Here is a 22068-nt window from a genome sequence, read left to right as displayed (position 1 = left end):
CTGTTACATTTCTGGCACCAATTTGTCGAATTAATCGTTAACAACAACTTCTGTATCAAATTTGTTGTCTTTTGGCTGGCAATAGTTGATAGCAGATAGTTAGCATCATTTGCTTTCGGCAGACTTGGCTATCTGGGTAGTAATGCCAATCGGTAATACGCGATAATAATTATGATAATCGTAGCCGTAATAACTCTGAAGAGAACAGCGCCATGTTTGTTTCATAATTGTATTTACGACTATTACATCACTTCAGTAACATATAGTTTTTTGCAGAAATCTTCGAAACTTACGGAAAAGAAGAGATCCTGAGAGAGAAGTGATTAGAACGTGGAATTCCGGTTAATTGCGAGAGCGCGAGACTCTCGTTACGGGCAATTGCGGGCGATCGTGAGATGCAATCACGAAGCGGAATCTATCGACGGACACAAGTACTCGCCGTACCACTACCGATAAAGCAGACAGCTTATTAAGCGCAAAATGCAATGACAAATTGGCTATTATTATTCCAAGATCGTTATCACTTCCGTCGGAATCTCCTCGATAGCGTCAGACTCAATGGGAAATGATGTTTCCTTTACCGTAATGCAACGGCAATCATACGTAAATTATGCCTATTTCTACGTGCAAAAATTACAATCTGTGCAGGAAAACTTATTCGACGTTGATAGCGAGAGAAAAACGGGGCAATTTATTTATTTACCGGAATGAATATCTGAACGAATTTGTGGAAGAAATGTGAAGAAAATTCGGACGTTCCTCTTCGTAGAAGAGTTTTCATTCTGAAGGATATATTAATAAAAACGCGACAGAGATATTTCCATTACGCAATCGTTACGTAAAGTGTGACCGTCGTGTAGCGAGATTGATAAGCAATCAGATCCAAAGGATAGCCAAGGTCGAAACCGCTGCATACGCGTCCTTAGAACGTTGGCGGACGTCAATTAATCGAACCTGCTTCCTTCCTTGGAGTTGGATGTTCCCTTGCTCTCCAGGTAACGTCGGCGGTACGCCCCGGTAGGGTCGTACTTGTCCTCCAGCAGCTTCCAATCGTCCTGCTTGTTGTCGATCAGATGGTGAGAGATTTTGTCAGCCGCGTTCTTCTGCGCCTCGCTGCATCCGGCGCAGTCGTGCTCCAACGCATCCGGCAGATTCTCTGAGAAAAGTCAGATGGATCGAGAGATGCCGGCGTGACAAGACGACGACATCGTAAGCCAAATGTTACAAATAAATCGATTTTGCTTGTTTTTGTCGAACAACTTTCAGGGCCACTTCGACCAAGCTCCGATTAATTTAATTCGTCGAGTAACTTGCAGGGCGATTAACATATTGGGTTGGCCAAAAAGTAATTGCGTTTTTTCCCAATAGATGGACATACATGTCTTGAAATGTAACTAACTTCATTCTAAACCGCAAATTCATTATGTAGGTTAACAACTCACGGTTCAAGCTTGTTTTAGAAAAAGAAAGTACGCGATTTCGTTAACAATTGTTTGTTTGCCGTCGATTTCAAAATGGAAAATCAAAAAGAACATTTTCGTCATATTTTGTTTTGTTACTTCCGAAAAGGGAAAAACGCTGTGCAAGCTCATAAAAAGTTATGTCATGTATATGGCGAAGATGCTTTAAAACTGCGGCAGTGTCAAAATTCGTTTACTAAATTTCGATCTGCAGATTTTAATGTGAAAGATGCACCACGCTCAGGAAGGCCAATCGAAATTGATGATGACAAAATAAAGGCACTGATCGATTCCAATCGGCGTTTAACGACACGAGAGATTGCTGAGAATTTTAACATATCGAAATCGAGTGTTGAAAACCATTTAAAACGACTCGGATACATTAGTAAGCTCGATATTTGGGTAGCACATGAGCTGAAAGAAATTCATCTCACTAAGCGTATTGACACCTGCGATTCTCTTTTGAAACGTGAGGAAAATGATCGATTTTTGAAACGCATGATAACAGGCGACGAAAAATGGATCGTCTACAACAACGTCAAACGAAAAAGATCGTGATGAACCTGCTCGAAGCACTTGAAAAGCAGATATTCACCAAAGAAAGATTATGCTGTCAGTCTGGTGGGACTTTAAGGTATTGTGTATTTTGAGCCGCTTGCGAGGAATCAAACCATTAATTCAGACGTATACTGTCGTCAACTGGATAAATTAAATGATGCCATCAAACAGAAACGTCGAGAATTGGTGAATCGCAAAGGCGTTGTGTTTCACCACGATAACGCTAGACCACGTACAAGTTTGGTCACTCGTGAAAAATTGTTGCAGCTTGGATGGGACGTGTTACCATGATGTTACCACATCCACCATATTCGCCAGACCTGGCGCCATCGGATTACCATTCGTTTCGTTCTTTGCAAAACGCCTTGAATGGTAAAACCTTTACTGCTGATGAGGATATGAAATCGTTGTTGGAATAGTTTTTTGCTGAAAAAGATAGAACTTTTTTGAGCGCGGAATCATGAAGTTGCCTGAAAAATGGCAAAAGATAATCAAACAAAATGGACAATATATTGTTTAATAAAGTTTTTGTTTCCCATGAAAAATTCGCCTTTTATTTATATAAAAAAACGCAATTACTTTTTGGCCAACCCAATAAAAAAAATCTCTAATAATATACTTCTTGTACATAAATAATATTTTATGTTGGTCGTCCTGTAAGTTAATCGACGATTAAATTAACCGGAGTTAATTGAAACAGCCGCAGGAAACGCTCTGCGACTCGACGCATCCTCGACGCACTTACTTTTGAGTTCCGCTGCGTCCGGAGTGCAGGGATTCCGATCGAGCAGACAACCCACGTATCCGTTCAACAGCCTCTCGTTGTTTATCACCGCGTCGACGTCTACATTGTCGAATTTCGTGGTGTACTGCACGTCGTCGGCGAGAACGACGGCGGATGACAAAAGGGCGTACACGGGGAGAAGCGCGACCAAGTGCCTCATCGTATCGGACGAGATTGGCGAGATTGCGTTGCTTCTGATTCACTGCTCATGGCGCTCATTAGTTCGGATGTCTTATAAGGGATCGGATACGGTTCGTTAGTTGCACGAAATTGTCTCGTGCACGTCCTCGCCATAATTTATCGAGGAAAATACGAGGCGCAGTGCGCAATATGAAGCGATTTGCTGCCTAGCCGAGCTTAAAGCTCGTTCCACAAATACAGAAAATTCCCCTCTCGTTTATTTTGTTTTCTTGAGATCATTACATGTTACTGCGATTACTCTTAATCATCTCGCTGCGATTACAAGTAATATTGCGTATCCTGGTGCGATGAATTATGCGAGAGAGATTGATTGACGGAATTGATCCTTCACTTTTTTTGTTTTATGCATTTATAATTAATTATTATCGTATATTTGCATCAGAAAACAGAAACGTTTAAACGGGTAAACACGGTGGACGGTGGGAGTAAAACATTTACGTGCCGTGGACGAGAAAAGTTCTTGTTGATCCGCATTCTACGCGCGATGTAGATTTATTTCTACGCGACCTCGACTTTCTCGACGACTTGCGCAACGAATGATATACTTGTTATGATCTTGTCCTTGCGAAATTTCTTTAATTCGTAGATTTGCATTCCTCGAAAGAATTTTGTCCTTGCATAAATCACTGATGATTGCTACGTTGCATCGTTGCTCTCTGCCGTGGCGCATAAAATTGATCCGTGCATGATCACACGTAATATCCCGACCAACTACTCCGCCGTGTATATATAGGCATATGAAAAATATGTTTTGTAGCAAAAACATTCACTCACATTCGCCTTATTTCAGGGATCAGAACTTGGCAATAAGCTGCAGGTCTCGCGTTTCATAATCTGCGACACAAAGTAGGAGGTACTTTTAACTTCACAAAAAAAGAGGAAGAAAAAGAAACGATGCCCGGCTTGGAGCGGATTAATCGTTGCGGTCGTGCGATCGAGAAAGTGCAAAGGGGTTTCCTGAAATATTATCTGAAAAAATGCCCGACCCTCTTTCACATCTGCTACGACCCAATCGGCACTCATCGAAAAGCGAGGGCCCTTATCGGATTTCTCTTCGGACTCGTCGCAGCTGTCGTGCTTTACGACGGCATAATCGTCGATCTACGATTTGACACGTATACCAGTATCTCTCTGGGAGCTATCCTTGTCGCGATGTTATCGATAGGATGCGCGTCATCGATACAGGTAATCTCTTTTCTTACTTCACTCAATTTAACTTAAGGGGGGAGCCTGCTTTAGAACGCTGAAAATAAGGTATATTTTACGAATTGTTTTTGGAGAAACTATACAGCGGATCATTATAAAACTTTGATGCATTTATTAGTACATGTTTAAAGATAAAAAAAATTATTTTTTGATTTGAATGTATCGCTTGTAGAGGTCGTCCTGGAGAAGTCTTGGTGCAGCCGCGTCGCCGGCATTGCAAATTGGTGAGCATTCTCCTGCCTCCAAATTTCGTCTGAACTGAAAAATTGAAATATGTTCTCGTTATTTATGAATTCCCATCGTCGATGAACCAAAGAGAGGAGAAAAAAGTTGAAAAGTGCCAAAATGGTGGAGCTTAGAACACAAAAGTACGATTTTTAGGCAAAGTTTTTGAACTTTTTCATGCAAAAGTAATTGTTTAACTTAATGTTTTTATGAATATTAAAGGTTCATCGACGATGGGAATTCATAAATAACGAGAAAATATTTCAATTTTTCAGTTTGGGTGAAATTTGGAGGCAGGAGAATGCTCAGCAATTTACAATGCCGGCTGCACTAAGATGCCTCCAGGACGACCTCTACGGGCGATATATTCAAATAAAAAATAATTTTTTTATCTTTAAACATGTACTAATAAATGCATCAAAGTTTTATGCATTTATTAGTACATGTTTGAAGATAAAAAAATTATTTTTGATTTGAATATATCGCTTGTAGAGGTCGTCCTGGAGAAGTCTTGGTGCAGCCGCGTCGCCGGCATTGCAAATTGGTGAGCATTCTCCTGCCTCCAAATTTCGTCTGAACTGAAAAATTGAAATATGTTCTCGTTATTTATGAATTCCCATCGTCGATGAACCAAAGAGAGGAGAAAAAAGTTGAAAAGTGCCAAAATGGTGGAGCTTACAACACAAAAGTACGATTTTTAGGCAAAGTTGTTGAACTTTTTCATGCAAAAGTAATTGTTTAACTTAATGTTTTTATGAATATTAAAGGTTCATCGACGATGGGAATTCATAAATAACGAGAAAATATTTCAATTTTTCAGTTTGGGTGAAATTTGGAGGCAGGAGAATGCTCAGCAATTTACAATGCCGGCTGCACTAAGATGCCTCCAGGACGACCTCTACGGGCGATATATTCAAATCAAAAAATAATTTTTTTATCTTTAAACATGTACTAATAAATGCATCAAAGTTTTATGCATTTATTAGTACATGTTTGAAGATAAAAAAATTATTTTTGATTTGAATATATCGCTTGTAGAGGTCGTCCTGGAGAAGTCTTGGTGCAGCCGCGTCGCCGGCATTGCAAATTGGTGAGCATTCTCCTGCCTCCAAATTTCGTCTGAACTGAAAAATTGAAATATGTTCTCGTTATTTATGAATTCCCATCGTCGATGAACCAAAGAGAGGAGAAAAAAGTTGAAAAGTGCCAAAATGGTGGAGCTTAGAACACAAAAGTACGATTTTTAGGCAAAGTTTTTGAACTTTTTCATGCAAAAGTAATTGTTTAACTTAATGTTTTTATGAATATTAAAGGTTCATCGACGATGGGAATTCATAAATAACGAGAAAATATTTCAATTTTTCAGTTTGGGTGAAATTTGGAGGCAGGAGAATGCTCACCAATTTGCAATGCCGACTGCACTAACAAGTAACACTACCCAAGTGTCACACGCCGATTTTGATAAGCTTTGAATATGTTGTTGTCTAGGTCAAAATATGAGATACATATTTTTTTATATCGGCCCGTTTTGCCATTAAGGGGGTGAAACACCCTCTTGAAAATATCGGGTTTTATATTTCTTAGCGAATACCGTCGAAACAATAAAACATATACGAAAAAGTTTCAAGTAAAAGTTTTATGGATTCTAATGTACTTTATAACAGTGCAATCAGATTTATAAGAAATGTTAGTATATATGCAATTATAAAGAAAAAACAAACAAATTTAGAAATATTGAAAAAAAAAAAAGTAAAATTTTCTTGTCAGCTCTACGTTGACCATTTCTGGGTCCGGCAGAGGGCGAGAACCTGACTTATTTTGTTAATTAAAAGTAATCCCCCGACTTCATTGTTATCTCTGTGCGAAAAAACTGTTGCCAGGAGTAACTAGCGTATTAAATACGAGAATACGGACGGGGCGCGTATGTAGCAATATAGAGGTACTTTTAGCTTATTTTTGAAAAATGCGTTTTCAGAATATGATCTTATCATATATGGTTGAATTGTAGTTAAATATGCTTGAAGTTTTGCTGAAAGATAAATTTTAAAATTTTCAAAAATTGTGGAGGGGGAAAGGAATTTCGAAAAATGACATTTTCGAAAAATCTGATTGCACTGTTATAAAGTACATTAGAATCCATAAAACTTTTACTTGAAACTTTTTCTTATATGTTTTATTGTTTCGACGGTATTCGCTAAGAAATATAAAACCCGATATTTTCAAGAGGGTGTTTCACCCCCTTAATGGCAAAACGGGCCGATATAAAAAAATATGTATCTCATATTTTGACCTAGACAACAACATATTCAAAGCTTATCAAAATCGGCGTGTGACACTTGGGTAGTGTTACTTGTAAGATGCCTCCAGGACGACCTCTACAGGCGATATATTCAAATAAAAAAATAATTTTTTTATCTTTAAACATGTACTAATAAATGCATAAAAGTTTTATAATGATCCGCTGTATAGTTTCTCCAAAACAATTCGTAAAATTATACCTTATTTTCAGCGTTCTAAAGCAGGCTCCCCCTTAATTTGTATTGCTCGTGCCTCACGCGTATCCTTAATAGTAGCGAAAATACGCGCTTGTCAAGTAGATAAGATGCATCTGTCTTTTGACTGTTCCGACATTTCTCGGTCGATCTGGACGTACCGTTTTGAGGGCACTCATCTTGGGATACGTGATAGCGGGCCCGATATTCAATCTAACATTTAACGGCAAAGAAGTGGTGAGAACGTTTGCCTGCACGACGCAGCTAACGCACAATCTCACCAGGACGCGTTTCGATCTCATGTTTAAGCCATTCCAGCAGGTATTCGCTTATAGCTACATAATAACGTGATACTACGACTATGAGAATTTCATAAAAGAGGAGTCTTACGCCAAAGAGACTTGCTAACGATATAGGCGATGCTTGCCATGAAAACGGATGCGAATGAATTGAAGGACACCTTATCCTCGGTAAGAGATTTGATGAGTCCGATAGTCGAAGAAATCGAGGGCGAAGAGGAGATGACGAGATTGAAAGAAGAGAACGACTATTTGGACGAGCTTCAGGATGATACAAAGAGGAGCGACGAGATCGAGGAGAAACATGAGAAAGAGATTGCAAAAGCGAAGTCCGAAGCGGATGTTTACGAGGCGAAGTATAAGAGGAAGGTCGAGGCACGCTGCGAAGAACAGCTTAGCCGCGGTGCCGAACGATGTAGGTGAGATAGATTATAAAATTAAGATTTTGAATAGAATTTTTGTACCACGCAAATGCGTTATTTGCGTGTCTGGAAGGAAAATTATTATTTTGGAAACGAAATTACGTATGGAAATATACAATAAATACCATCACATTTTTATCTTATCAGTTAAATAATTATAAATTAATATTTAATTATATAAATATTAATATTTATAATCCGTGGCTGGATCTACGAAGGTATCGAAAGCAGAAGTTTAGCAAGCTATTATCTTTTTTGCAGCGCTGTTTATTCACACAAATACAATTAATTACTAATAAAATTTATTGTAAAGTTCGTAAAGCAAAAAGACACAATATATGTTTTTATATTCTTAAATCACATACGCTCATGTGCTTTTGCCTTGTACGAGCATAACAGGGACTGATGCAACCAAGTTTTTCAGAGACATGTTCGGTGACGCTTATGACAAGTGTTACGACACGGTGACAGTTTTCGCGGCCTGGTTACTGTGCTGGCCTATGAAGCTCACCTTCGTGTGCAATTTGGTGCAGGCCCTCGGTGGTTCCAATATCTGCAATCCCGAGGGAAAAGTAGATTCCGGTATTGGCGAGGGCTACGCTGCTTTAAAAAGTGAATAAATAAATAAATTGCATCGATGAATGATTTACGTTAACGAGCACTTGGAAACAACATTCATATCCGCCGCGATATCACTGGAAACATCGTTTCCTCTTCACGAAGGAGCCAGAGATACGTTCAGCAAAAGTCTCAAGGATGCAAAACTGCAGTACAGAGTGAAGAAGATGCCGGTGATTCTCGATCTTCACGATGCCACGGACGCTGCCCAGGCTATAATGCAGGAGTTCAACACGCGCAAAAAGATATTTGAATCAGTGATGATAATTATTAAAAGGTATATTATTTTATATGATATACCTCTTATTAATCCTTTAATTATTATACGAAGGAACCTCTCATTTTTACCAAATTCTTTAAGGGGGTATTCTAGTGTAGCATGTCAGAAAAATCGAATTTTTTTGGCATATTTTGTAAGTATATGGTATGGAAAATATGTCTGCGAGAAGATTTAGCCCGATTCGCAAAATTAACAAAGTAATAGCACCTAATAGAAAAAAGCCTCTGGCGCGCGCTCGGCGGTTGGACCGCGCGGCACACACCAGAGCATTGTGTTAGTATTTTAGGTAGGATCGGAAGATCGTTATTCTTTGAAGGTCGTACATTTGAATTGGAGCCTTTGTATAGTACAGGTTACATAGTACAATGAATCTCTAAATTCATTGATTTGGACTTTTGCTCCAAAACATCTCCACGCTGGCGTGAAAGTTGTTGAAATAGCAACATTCTTGGCAGTTATAATTTTCAATAAAGGATTTATGCCAATTTTCAAACTTATGAACGTGATGGGAGTTAGTATTGGTCAGCAAGCGGTGATGTACGCAAACTCCCGGAGCGAAGCTCGTATCGCCCGCTCGGGGCGGCGCTCCACTAACTTCTCTCGAGATCAGAGAACGAATCGCAGGGAAGAGAGATCAGCTCTGCAGGACTTCTACGAACAAGAGGAATGTCCCCTGTATGGCCCTGGACTAGCCGATTGATCGTAAGTAACATTATCTCTATGTAATCAGTATGAAAAACTTTAACGTGTTTTTCTCGAAACCATGTTTCTCAAATTGGTTCCCATGATATCTCAAAAACCAGTTAATCAATTGACTCAAGCTTTTGCACACATCTTCAGTATATGTGTGGCTATAGCCCCTACCACAATAAAGTCGAAATATTGTTTTTTGGAATTTCTACAGCCCTTCAATGGTGGAAAAAAATGGCACAAATCGAAACTTAATTTTCTCAATGAAGTCATGTTTTAAATTTTCAACATTTTTTTTTCATTCTGGTACCTGCTATAGCCACACTCATACTAATTAAGAATCTCTTCGGTTTTTTTGTTTCAGATGAGCAGAACAGCTGAAATCATGGGAACCATGGACCAACTTTTTTTTCATGTTCTTATTTAATATCATGTGCAGCGCTTATTTATAGTTATTGTCTAATACAAAAATTTGGAAACATACACCAAATATGTATGAATAAGCAGGGAAAACCCTGCCTCAAAAAACCTTATACTTTTTAAAAAAAAAATTCACCAAAATAGCATACAAATTCCGCTTTTACACTAGAATACCCCCTTAAGCAAAGTTTATCCTATTCAAAATGTTAATTGTCGATACGCATATATCCCGCTATAACCGTATAAAATATATTTTTATATCGTCATCTAGATGCCTATCATTCGTTTTCTTGAGAATCATTCTGAGCGCTCAAAAGTATCACGATAAGTATCTAACTGAGATCGAGCACGACAATGTGTATGTGACTTCGTACTTCCGGAAGATCGACGCGAGACGAAAAGCTCGTGGTAGCCTGACTCTGCTACCGCTAAAAAAGATTGAGAGATTAAAGTTCGTGGACCCGTACAGCCTAAAGCCGAACAAAATCGAGCGAGTGCACCTGACCGGCCAGACAGTGCGACTGATCCTGGAGATGATCAGCGTAACGACGTTCATACTGTTGGACAGGCTCTTCTTCGAGGCGCTCGATTTGGTCAGAAGGCACGCTCGCATGGAGTATACCCAGGTTTGAGATTCACTTAGGCATTTAGATTTTTAATTTCTTAATACGAACAATTCGTCAGGCGGGTCATCACGACATGACTCTGGAAGTTCGCGGGACCGGGGTGGTCGCCTCTCTGATACGCGGCGTTATTCGGGAATTCAACGTAAAGAGACGAGTGAAGACCGTAGTGTCTAACGAGGCGTGTTTACCGAGACCTAACAGAGTGCCAAATTACGTGATTTTCAAGATCTACTCGACCTACGTGGGCGTTTGGGCATTGCTGTACACGACCGCTTACACCGAACGGCTGAGACGCGTGATCTGCTCGTTCTTTTATAGGAAGCGCGAGAAGAGGCGCGTGCTGTACCTCTACAACGAGAGTCTCAGACGCAGACTCGGATACGCCAGGTATACGAGAGCGATAAATTATATTGCGACGGTTGTTCGATGAATCATAATATTATCATAGTCACGCAACTAGCAATTTGTTACTCGAATCTAGCGAAGCAAAGCACACACATATATATATATATATATATATATACAGGGTGATTCGTATAAAGTGACCGATTTAATTATTAGTGAAATTTGAAGACATGAAAAAAGAGTTTATACCGATATGTTCGGTACAAAGGGGGACACCATATAACGGATACGATTATTTTATGAGTGGAGGCGTTGAGGACACTTCAAAGTCAACTTCTTTTTTTTAATGGGATGCTGTATTTTTTATTTTATAGAATAGTAGTCCTTTTTAATATAAATTTAATGATACATTACATAAAAGCATTCAAGGTCAATCAAGGCCAAAAATACATGATAGAATAAAATTCAAATGTATGATCTGTATTTCTGTTCCTCACAATAAATGTTCAAAGTTTTCACCTTGAACTCGACGACACAGATGAATTGTCTTGCTCGTGATATAATCCGTAATATTGAACGGGCACTATGTCTATGTCGATCTGGATATCGTTCATGTAATACTCTTGCAGTTTCAGCTGCACTTTTTCCACATTCACCAAAAGTTATCAAAATGTCTACAATTTGTGAATTATTGTAATTAGCCATTACGTTCAGTGCTACGACTAATCTCATACTAAGGCTGCGTTCGCTTTGGCACTCGCAACGTTTGTAAGCATCACTTGTCCTTACAATCTTCGTAATAATAACATTATGATGGCAGTTTCCAAGGAAAACACAGCTCATAAACATAGACCTAGACATACTGAGAGCCAAAGCGAACGACGGACGGATATACAGATCATACATTTGAATTTTATTTTATCATGTATTTTTGGCCTTGATTGACCTTGAATGTTTTTATGTAATGTATCATTGAATTTATATTAAAAAGGGCTACTATCCTATAAAATAAAAAATACAGCATCCCATTAAAAAAAAGAAGTTGACTTTGAAACGTCCTCAACGCCTCCACTCATAAAACAATCGTATCCGTTATATGGTGTCCCCCTTTGTACCGAACATATCGGTATAAACTCTTTTTTCATATGTCTTCAAATTTCACTAATAATTAAATCGGTCACTTTATACGAATCACCCTGTATACATTATCGATCTTGATCTTGTCTCTGACGCCAGGTTTGTGCGGGCCAAGATCAGGGCCCTGGTCAGGACTCGTCGACTGGAGTACGATATGGATCCGTGGCTCGCCCTCAGGCTGCGCTGGCCGGTGCTTTGCGGCTGGCTGGCATTCTTCGCCTGGGCGCGTCGCAAGTGTCTCGTCTGCGGCGAGGTGGAGCCGCGCGGAGGCCCGCAGTTTCGTAGGTGTACGACGCCCGGATGTCCCTTTGTCCATTGTCCCGAATGTTGGGACGACGTCGGCCAAACCTGCCACGCCTGCACGGACATTCGGGAAACGGATGACGACACCGACGAGTACGACGTTTGACGCAATTTTTCTTCGTCAACACTCGCTAGAGAAATTACAATCCTTAAACGAACAAATATTTTGTAATTATCTTAATTTACAATTCCAAAGTTGACTTATGAAATATATCAGAATCAGTATCGTTGATACCGTTTTACTTTACGTTTCTGATATTTCATATTATTGGGTCGTCCGGAAAGTTCGTGCCGATTTTTAATAGATGGCGTTGGAACATGTCTGAATATATCAATGTTACTGAAAACATACGATTTATATACATATGCTTAAAGGTGACATTTCAACGCATCTTTAGGAAAAAAGTTGTTTCAGATAAATTGATTCGTGTCAGTTTTGTACTCTTTTGAAGATGGAAGAAAACAAAGAACATTTTAGACACTTGATGCTTTTCTATTACCGGAAAGGCAAAAATGCCTCACAAGCAACAAATTCGATATGTTCTGTTTACGGAGAAGGCGCTTTAGCTGAAAGAACCGTACGTAAGTGGTTCGCTAAGTTTAGAGCTGGTGATTTTAACCTTAAAGACCAAGAACGCTCGGGCAGACCCTCTACTACTGATGATGACCAAATCAAGACACTGATCGAGAATAACCCGCGCTACACGACACGTGAATTAGCAGAGATACTGAAAATATCGAAAACCACTGTCCACGATCATGTAGTGAAGCTTGGTTACGTAAGTCGCTATGATGTATGGGTTCCGCATAATTTGGCCGAAAAAATTTAATGGATCGCATTTCCATCTGCGACTCGCTGTACAAGCGCAACGAAAACGTACCATTTTTGAAGCAATTAGTGACGGGTGACGAAAAATGGATCATTTACAACAATGTAGAACGAAAAAGATCCTGGGGTAAGCGAAATGAACCAGCATTAACCACTCCGAAAGCCGGCCTTCATCCAAAAAAAGTCATGCTCTGTGTTTGGTGGGATTGGAAAGGAATCCTATATTATGAGCTCCTACCACACAACCAAACGATAAATGCAGATAAGTACTGCTCGCAACTGGACGAATTAAAGACAGCGATTCAGGAAAAACGTCCAGAATTAGCTAATAGGAAGGGCGTCGTGTTCCATCAGGACAATGCCAGACCTCATGTTTCTTTGACTACCCGACAAAAATTGTTGGAGTTTGGCTGGGATGTGCTACCTCACCCACCGTATTCACCAGACATTGCACCTTCAGACTTTCACTTATTTAGGTCTTTGCAAAATTCTCTTAGCGGCAAGAACTTCAACTCTTTGATCGACATAAAAAACCACCTTGAGGAGTTTTTCGTCGAGAAACCTAAGAAGTTCTGGGAGAATGGAATCTTCCAGTTGCGTGAAAGATGGACAAAGGTTGTGAAACAAAACGGTGCATACATAAGTCAATAAATATTTATCGACATAAAAAAATGTTGCCTTTGAATTTTCCTTCAAAGTCGGCACGAATTTTCCGGACGACCCAATACAATTCAGGACATTTGCGTAATTGGCGCTTAATCGGAGATCTAGATGTATGACGGCGGAATCAGAAAAAGTCGACTCGTAAATGTTTTCCTGTACTCGACACGATCGACGCTCGTTGAAGGAAGCTTTTTGTCTTACTATGCCGCAGGCGGAATTTTCCTCAATGACAAGTGCTCTTGCGTTGGAGTCCTTTGCACGCGCAAGCAGAATCGCACAATTAGGATTCGGGTGAGGGAAACGCTGGAGGATTTTGCGTAGGACGGACTACGGAGAATACCATCGGAGATGTACGCGTGCGGAATATACATCGTGACGCATCTACTCTACGACCAATATTTTATTCGCATACGTGCGTGACACGTTAATCACGCGTTACATTTCAATTGCGTCAATTCGCCAGCAGAAGGACGGTAAAGCCATCAACATTGCATCGCAATAACGTGGTAACGTATTTTCCACCTCTCTCTTTTTCCCTCGCTCATATCTGCACGCCTTCTTTCCTCGCCATTTCCTCGTAGCGCTGAGCGAATTTTCCATCCGGATCGTACTTCGCCTTCAGAGCGGTCCATACGTCCCTCTTGTTTTCCACCAGAAATCGTATCACCTTCTTCGTCATTTCCCTCTGGTGCTCTGAGCATTTCGCGCATTCGGTTTCTAGCGCTTCGCCTAGAACTTCTACAATACGGAAATCGTAATCAGTAATTATTATTTCTTCAATGATATCAAACAATAATAATAATAAATCAATCTATCAATTAACACGATCTATCTGATAGCGTCGTAACGAATTCATTGAAGTTCACAAACTGAAAGTTCTGCACCTCCAAGAGAAATATCAGACTTCCGGGGTGGAGGTCCGTTTTTTATCATTTTGATTCCAATTGATCCATTGGCCTATTGAGATTTCGTAATTTTAATTCGCAACTGATCGAACACTGTACGATACTTACTTCTCAATTCGATAGCTTCAGGAGGGCACCTGCCCTTGTTTCTCTCCAACACGCAATCGGCGTAACGATTCAATAATCGATCGTTATGTAGAATCTGGTCCACATCGATGTTATCATATTTATGAGTGTACTCCCCGTCTTTGGCCGGTTGTGCAGACACGTGGACAACGGCGATGACAGCGAGTAGACACACCACCGCGAACTTCATGGCTGTAAAATGCACGCGTGTCTGAGCAAATTGTCATGAGCAGCTATCCGATTCCGAAAATCTCACGTCACGAGTGCGATGGGTGCTCACCTGAACGCTAGACTCGAACGACTAGATGCAATCCTGCGGATTATACGCGCGGCACGGAGTTTATATACGCGCGTATAATTGCGTAGTGGGAACGATACCGATTCGTTCTGCGAAATTTATTCATTTATCTCATCACCTGGCACCTTCACCTTTACACTTGTCGCAGGAAATCATTATCGTTGTCGTCGATGACTCTAGTGACGTTCGATCAGATTCTTTTTCTTCCCTCGCTTTTCGCTCGGGGAGATGAAAGGTGGAGTTCAACATACAGCTTCATCTCCAGCGAATCGTTTTTGTTACAATAATGTGCGATAGAATTTTTTTTTCCATTTTTTTGGAGTGGAAAAAGCTGTCCAGAAGGCATCCGGATGATTGCTTTCAATTTAAATTTTAAATCCGTAATCGCGCATTATAATGCATATCATATGTATTGGGTTGGCCAAAAAGTAATTGCGTTTTTTCGCAATAGATGGACATACATGTCTTGAAATGTAACTAACTTCATTCTAAACCGCAAATTCATTATGTAGGTTAAGGGGGGAGCCTGCTTTAGAACGTTGAAAATAAGGTATAATTTTACGAATGTTTTGGAGAAACTATACAGCGGATCATTATAAAACTTTGATGCATTTATTAGTACATGTTTAAAGATAAAAAATTATTTGTTGATTGAATATATCGCCTGTAGAGGTCGTCCTGGAGGCATCTTAGCGCAGCCGGCATTGCAAATTGGTGAGCATTCTCCTGCCTCCAAATTTCACCCAAACTGAAAAATTGAAATATTTTCTCGTTATTTATGAATTCCCATCGTCGATGAACCTTTAATATTCATAAAAACATTAAGTTAAACAATTATTTTTGCATGAAAAAGTTCAAAAACTTTGCCTAAAAATCGTACTTTTGTGTTCTAAGCTCCACCATTTTGGCACTTTTCAACTTTTTTCTTCTCTCTTTGGTTCATCGACGATGGGAATTCATAAATAACGAGAACATATTTCAATTTTTCAGTTCAGACGAAATTTGGAGGCAGGAGAATGCTCACCAATTTGCAATGCCGGCGACGCGGCTGCACTAAGATTTCTCCAGGACGACCTCCACAGGCGATATATTCAAATCAAAAAATAATTTTTTTATCTTTAAACATGTACTAATAAATGCATCAAAGTTTTATAATGATCCGCTGTATAGTTTCTCCAAAAACAATTCGTAAAATATACCTTATTTTCAGCGTTCTAAAGCAGGCTCCCCCCTTAAGGGCATGCTGGAGTTGCTAGTGAACTATTTTTTCACTATAGCGATGGTAATTGCAGTTTCGAAAATTCTCTTTATTGCTTGTGCAGAATAAAAAATCCTTTTCCACAAATGAAGTATAGATAGAAAGAAAGTCCGCTCTACAGGACTTTATACTCAAAATGGCAAAAAGTTAAAAACTTGCATGTCTTTTCTAACTTTGTTCCATTTTGAGTATAAAGTCCTGTAGAGCGGACTTTCTTTCTATCTATACTTCATTTGTGGAAAAGGATTTTTTATTCTGCACAAGCGATAAAGAGAATTTTCGAAATTGCAATTACCATCGCTATAGTGAAAAAATAGTTCACTAGCAACTCCAGCATCCCCTTAAGGGGGGAGCCTGCTTTAGAACGTTGAAAATAAGGTATAATTTTACGAATGTTTTGGAGAAACTATACAGCGGATCATTATAAAACTTTGATGCATTTATTAGTACATGTTTAAAGATAAAAAAATTATTTTTTTATTTGAATATATCGCCTGTAGAGGTCGTCCTGGAGGCATCTTAGCGCAGCCGGCATTGCAAATTGGTGAGCATTCTCCTGCCTCCAAATTTCACCCAAACTGAAAAATTGAAATATTTTCTCGTTATTTATGAATTCCCATCGTCGATGAACCTTTAATATTCATAAAAACATTAAGTTAAACAATTATTTTTGCATGAAAAAGTTCAAAAACTTTGCCTAAAAATCGTACTTTTGTGTTCTAAGCTCCACCATTTTGGCACTTTTCAACTTCTTTCTTCTCTCTTTGGTTCATCGACGATGGGAATTCATAAATAACGAGAAAATATTTCAATTTTTCAGTTTGGGTGAAATTTGGAGGCAGGAGAATGCTCACCAATTTGCAATGCCGGCTGCGCTAAGATGCCTCCAGGACGACCTCTACAGGCGATATATTCAAATAAAAAAATAATTTTTTTATCTTTAAACATGTACTAATAAATGCATCAAAGTTTTATAATGATCCGCTGTATAGTTTCTCCAAAACATTCGTAAAATTATACCTTATTTTCAACGTTCTAAAGCAGGCTCCCCCCTTAAGGGGATGCTGGAGTTGCTAGTGAACTATTTTTTCACTATAGCGATGGTAATTGCAATTTCGAAAATTCTCTTTATCGCTTGTGCAGAATAAAAAATCCTTTTCCACAAATGAAGTATAGATAGAAAGAAAGTCCGCTCTACAGGACTTTATACTCAAAATGGCAAAAAGTTAAAAACTTGCATGTCTTTTCTAACTTTGTTCCATTTTGAATATAAAGTCCTGTAGAGCGGACTTTCTTTCTATCTATACTTCATTTGTGGAAAAGGATTTTTTATTCTGCACAAGCAATAAAGAGAATTTTCGAAACTGCAATTACCATCGCTATAGTGAAAAAATAGTTCACTAGCAACTCCAGCATCCCCTTAAGGGGGGAGCCTGCTTTAGAACGTTGAAAATAAGGTATAATTTTACGAATGTTTTGGAGAAACTATACAGCGGATCATTATAAAACTTTGATGCATTTATTAGTACATGTTTAAAGATAAAAAAATTATTTTTTTATTTGAATATATCGCCTGTAGAGGTCGTCCTGGAGGCATCTTAGCGCAGCCGGCATTGCAAATTGGTGAGCATTCTCCTGCCTCCAAATTTCACCCAAACTGAAAAATTGAAATATTTTCTCGTTATTTATGAATTCCCATCGTCGATGAACCAAAGAGAGAAGAAAGAAGTTGAAAAGTGCCAAAATGGTGGAGCTTAGAACACAAAAGTACGATTTTTAGGCAAAGTTTTTGAACTTTTTCATGCAAAAATAATTGTTTAACTTAATGTTTTTATGAATATTAAAGGTTCATCGACGATGGGAATTCATAAATAACGAGAAAATATTTCAATTTTTCAGTTTGGGTGAAATTTGGAGGCAGGAGAATGCTCACCAATTTGCAATGCCGGCTGCGCTAAGATGCCTCCAGGACGACCTCTACAGGCGATATATTCAAATAAAAAAATAATTTTTTTATCTTTAAACATGTACTAATAAATGCATCAAAGTTTTATAATGATCCGCTGTATAGTTTCTCCAAAAACAATTCGTACAATATACCTTATTTTCAGCGTTCTAAAGCAGGCTCCCCCCTTAACAATTCACAGTTCAAGCTTGTTTTAGGAAAAGAAAGTACGCGATTTCGTTAACGATTGTTTGTTTGCCGTCGATTTCAAAATGGAAAATCAAAAAGAACATTTTCGTCATATTTTGTTTTATTACTTCCGAAAAGGGAAAAACGCTGTGCAAGCTCATAAAAAGTTATGTCATGTATATGGCGAAGATGCTTTAAAACTGCGGCAGTGTCAAAATTGGTTTACTAAATTTCGATCTGCAGATTTTAATGTGAAAGATGCACCACGCTCAGGAAGGCCAATCGAAATTGATGACGACCAAATAAAGGCACTGTCGATTCCAATCGGCGTTTAACGACACGAGAGATTGCTGAGAATCTTGACATATCGAAATCGAGTGTTGAAAACCATTTAAAACGACTTGGATACATTAGTAAGCTCGATATTTGGGTAGCACATGAGCTGAAAGAAATTCATCTCACTAAGCGTATTGACACCTGCGATTCTCTTTTGAAACGTGAGGAAAATGATCGATTTTTGAAACGCATGATAACAGGCGACGAAAAATGGATCGTCTACAACAACGTCAAACGAAAAAGATCGTGGAGCAAGCGTGATGAACCTGCTCGAAGCACTTGAAAAGCAGATATTCACCAAAGAAAGATTATGCTGTCAGTCTGGTGGGACTTTAAAGGTATTGTGTATTTTGAGCCGCTTGCGAGGAATCAAACCATTAATTCAGACGTATACTGTCGTCAACTGGATAAATTAAATGATGCCATCAAACAGAAACGTCGAGGATTGGTGAATCGCAAAGGTGTTGTGTTTCACCACGATAACGCTAGACCACGTACAAGTTTGGTCACTCGTGAAAAATTGTTGCAGCTTGGATGGGATGTGTTACCATGATGTTACCACATCCACCATATTCGCCAGACCTGGCGCCATCGGATTACCATTTGTTTCGTTCTTTGCAAAACGCCTTGAACGGTAAAACCTTTACTGCTGATGAGGATATGAATCGTTGTTGGAATAGTTTTTTGCTGAAAAAGATAAGAACTTTTTTGAGCGCGGAATCTTGAAGTTGCCTGAAAAATGGCAAAAGATAATCAAACAAAATGGACAATATATTGTTTAATAAAGTTTTTGTTTCCCATGAAAAATTCGCCTTTTATTTATATAAAAAAAAAACGCAATTACTTTTGGCCAACCCGATATATTCTTTATGAAATTCTTTATTTAGTCCGTGTAAGTCGAGCTCTCTGAGAACTCCGCATGTAAACTAATCAAAAACAGCTGCATTAATAATGAGTTGTTTTTCGTCAAATTTGAATGTATATTTTGAAAAATACGGACTTCTGTGGGCCTAATCTGAACATTGTTTTGAATACACGAATCTGAAATTTTTGCACGACGATGATGAAAAATTTCGTCCATGAAAATAATGCAACTCGCGGAATTACATTCTCAAACCGAAACAAACGTCGCTAGTTTACTTCACCAGCGAAAGTATAATTAAATTAGTTCGAGGAAAGGCAGTATGTATGAAGGCATTAATCATCCAGCCAAGAACTGATTGGTCAATAATGACTCAGTATCGTTGACATTACTCGTATGACGTTAAGCAGCAAATAAGAGAATTCTCGAAACTTATATCATCGAGTACACCTCGCACGCGATCGACGTCAATTTATTCACACTCGCTCAGTGAGTGGAGATGGAAGATGCTGGAGCGACGTCACGAATGATGACAATGTTTTTAAACGAAAATATCGCACAGTTTATTTCTTAATTCGATGAATATCACGTCGGAGTACATCATACTTTGTGGGTTGTAAAGTTCTTTTGTTGCTCTATTGAGAAAATAGTGTGCACGGTATAACACGATTGCGTCAATGTTATACGGATAAAATTTATCATGCTCGAAGCTCTACATCGTTCTTTATCCGACTACAATTGTTCCGTACGTAAGATTCTTATCGTCTTGGGATCTCAGTGTAAAGCCTCTACGAGCTAAAATATATCAACATCTTACACATATCACGCAGTGATAAAATTCTTAACCAGCATCTTGATACGCAAAGAAGAGGAAGCAGTCAGTAATAATACAATCAATTATGCATCGTCAATATAGTCGGATAAACGTGGAGGAGGTATTTGTTCTTATTACCTATACAAAATATGAGCGAACTGTTCGTGGTCGAGCAGCATCGCTCTATCATACAAACGCTTCTTTCAACAGAAGATCTGGAGATATAGAATTTGTTTATCTACTTACACCTGAGTAGGTCTTTAATCGTCTTATGTACAAATAGAATAGGCTCTTTCTCCGCGTTCTACATCATCGTAGGACCTATAAACCTCGTCCTGTCATGTTCCTACTTAAATCTACGTACGTAAATTTTAATAAGCGTGAATATCTCGGGAAAGACTGATATAAATAAACTCGTTTGACGTACATTAATATACCTAAGTTTCTATTTCCTACTTTCAGTATGTCCCTCACAGATAAGTAACATAAAAGCGTACGCATTCGATACCGTTCAAAGACATACCTTTCGAATACTTCTCAAAATAAAAATTACATCAGTTGATCCTCGGTTGTATACTCAAGTATACCAACGCAAGAAGTAAACGTTTCGACGGATGGCTTTTTCTGAAGACTCGCAACATACACTCGAGTGTTGCAGAATTTAGCTTATTCATACAGTTGAAGAATAATTATTTCTTTTTGAGAAATAATTCTCAAGCATCATTTTCAAACCTTTGGTTCCTATACAAAGTGGTGGGAAGTAATTTTACGCTCTTAAAGCTTGTCTTGTAATACGTAAATCTTTTTGTAATCGAGCGTTCAGTTTTTAAGCATCGTTGACGACGGTAAAGATAGCGCTCGATATACGCAGTGAAATTGTAATTCTTTGTGCTTTAAAGTACAGTTAACAAGAACCACCATGTCCTTGCATGTAACAAATGCTACGAAGGCAAATAGATAAATTATCTAGTATCATACATCTCTCGCGTTACCGATGTTGCGCAACGGAATTTGTACCATTCTCGTCAATAAGGAATTCTCTCGTGCGAATAAAAGGACCTTCATTCATAAAGTATCACACAACTGCGTACGTAATTGTGTCTCGCATATAATTTTACGTGACAATAAACATATTTCATACATTGTATATGCGTGGTCAGTCGATTTATCATAAATATCGCTAAAATTCTTATGTAATAGGAAGTCTCTGATACACATCACATCATAGTTTGCATTAATTCAACGCATCAATATATTAATTGTATATATACAGGGTGGCCCATTTTAATTTATACAGTCGATTTTTTAAAAAACTAAGAGATACGAAAAAATGTTTCAGACAGACATGTCACGAATTTCGAGGGACATAAGATGATACCATTGGTTTGACCCTTGAATAGTCGTTTGAAGGTCACGCGAAGATCACCTTCAATTTCTTAAATTGAAACCCAACTTTTATTGGCAGATTCTTATTCTCCATCGAAAAGTAAGTAACTTTTGTCTGAAACATTTTCCGAAAAATGTCATCTTATGTCCTTAAAATGTCCTCAAAACTCATCTTGAAGATCATTTTAAGGACATAAGATGACATTTTTCGGAAAAATGTTTCAGACAAAAGTTACTTACTTTTCGATGGAGAATAAGAATCTGCAATAAAAAGTTGGGTTTCAATTAAAAAAATTGAAGGTGATCTTCGCGTGACCTTCAAACGACTATTCAAGGCAAACCAATGGTATCATCTTATGTCCCCCTGAAATCGTGACATGTCTGTCTGAAA

General features: G+C 38.6%; 2 protein-coding genes across 2 annotated transcripts; one reads left to right on the top strand and one right to left on the bottom strand.

The window, feature by feature from the left end:
* Positions 1-215: 215 nt before the first annotated feature.
* LOC105286848 lies at positions 216-14975 on the bottom strand. Its single transcript, XM_026973309.1, has 6 exons — positions 14870-14975; positions 14572-14781; positions 14101-14296; positions 11822-12214; positions 2764-3002; positions 216-1156 (listed from the first exon to the last, which is right to left on the bottom strand). The coding sequence occupies exons 2-6, from the start codon at positions 14777-14779 to the stop codon at positions 945-947; spliced, it is 1248 nt and encodes a 415-aa protein (XP_026829110.1). The 5' UTR covers positions 14780-14781; positions 14870-14975; the 3' UTR covers positions 216-944.
* On the top strand, positions 3734-12256 carry LOC105286197 (protein sneaky). The gene is made up of 8 exons (XM_026972901.1): positions 3734-4188; positions 7032-7247; positions 7343-7644; positions 8072-8259; positions 8371-8542; positions 9927-10281; positions 10340-10668; positions 11863-12256. The coding sequence occupies exons 1-8, from the start codon at positions 3898-3900 to the stop codon at positions 12170-12172; spliced, it is 2163 nt and encodes a 720-aa protein (XP_026828702.1). The 5' UTR covers positions 3734-3897; the 3' UTR covers positions 12173-12256.
* Positions 14976-22068: the final 7093 nt, after the last annotated feature.

The sequence above is a fragment of the Ooceraea biroi genome, chromosome 10 (assembly GCF_003672135.1).
Source record: "Ooceraea biroi isolate clonal line C1 chromosome 10, Obir_v5.4, whole genome shotgun sequence".
In the NCBI taxonomy this organism is placed as follows: Eukaryota; Metazoa; Arthropoda; class Insecta; order Hymenoptera; family Formicidae; genus Ooceraea; species Ooceraea biroi.
This window is presented reverse-complemented; position numbering and strand designations above follow the sequence as displayed.

Excerpts from the sequence above, each read along its gene's own strand:
- LOC105286197 (XM_026972901.1), top strand. The coding sequence starts at position 3,898 with ATGCCCGGCTTGGAGCGGATTAATCGTTGCGGTCGTGCGATCGAGAAA. Across the intron at positions 7,248-7,342 it reads TGTTTAAGCCATTCCAGCAG|GCGATGCTTGCCATGAAAAC; the intron begins GTATTCGCTTAT and ends CTAACGATATAG. Across the intron at positions 10,669-11,862 it reads CGCAGACTCGGATACGCCAG|GTTTGTGCGGGCCAAGATCA; the intron begins GTATACGAGAGC and ends CTCTGACGCCAG.
- LOC105286848 (XM_026973309.1), bottom strand. The coding sequence starts at position 14,779 with ATGAAGTTCGCGGTGGTGTGTCTACTCGCTGTCATCGCCGTTGTCCAC. Across the intron at positions 14,297-14,571 it reads TGAAGCTATCGAATTGAGAA|AAGTTCTAGGCGAAGCGCTA; the intron begins GTAAGTATCGTA and ends TCCGTATTGTAG. Across the intron at positions 3,003-11,821 it reads AGATCGATAATGTATACAGG|AATCAGAAGCAACGCAATCT; the intron begins GTGATTCGTATA and ends CCATGAGCAGTG.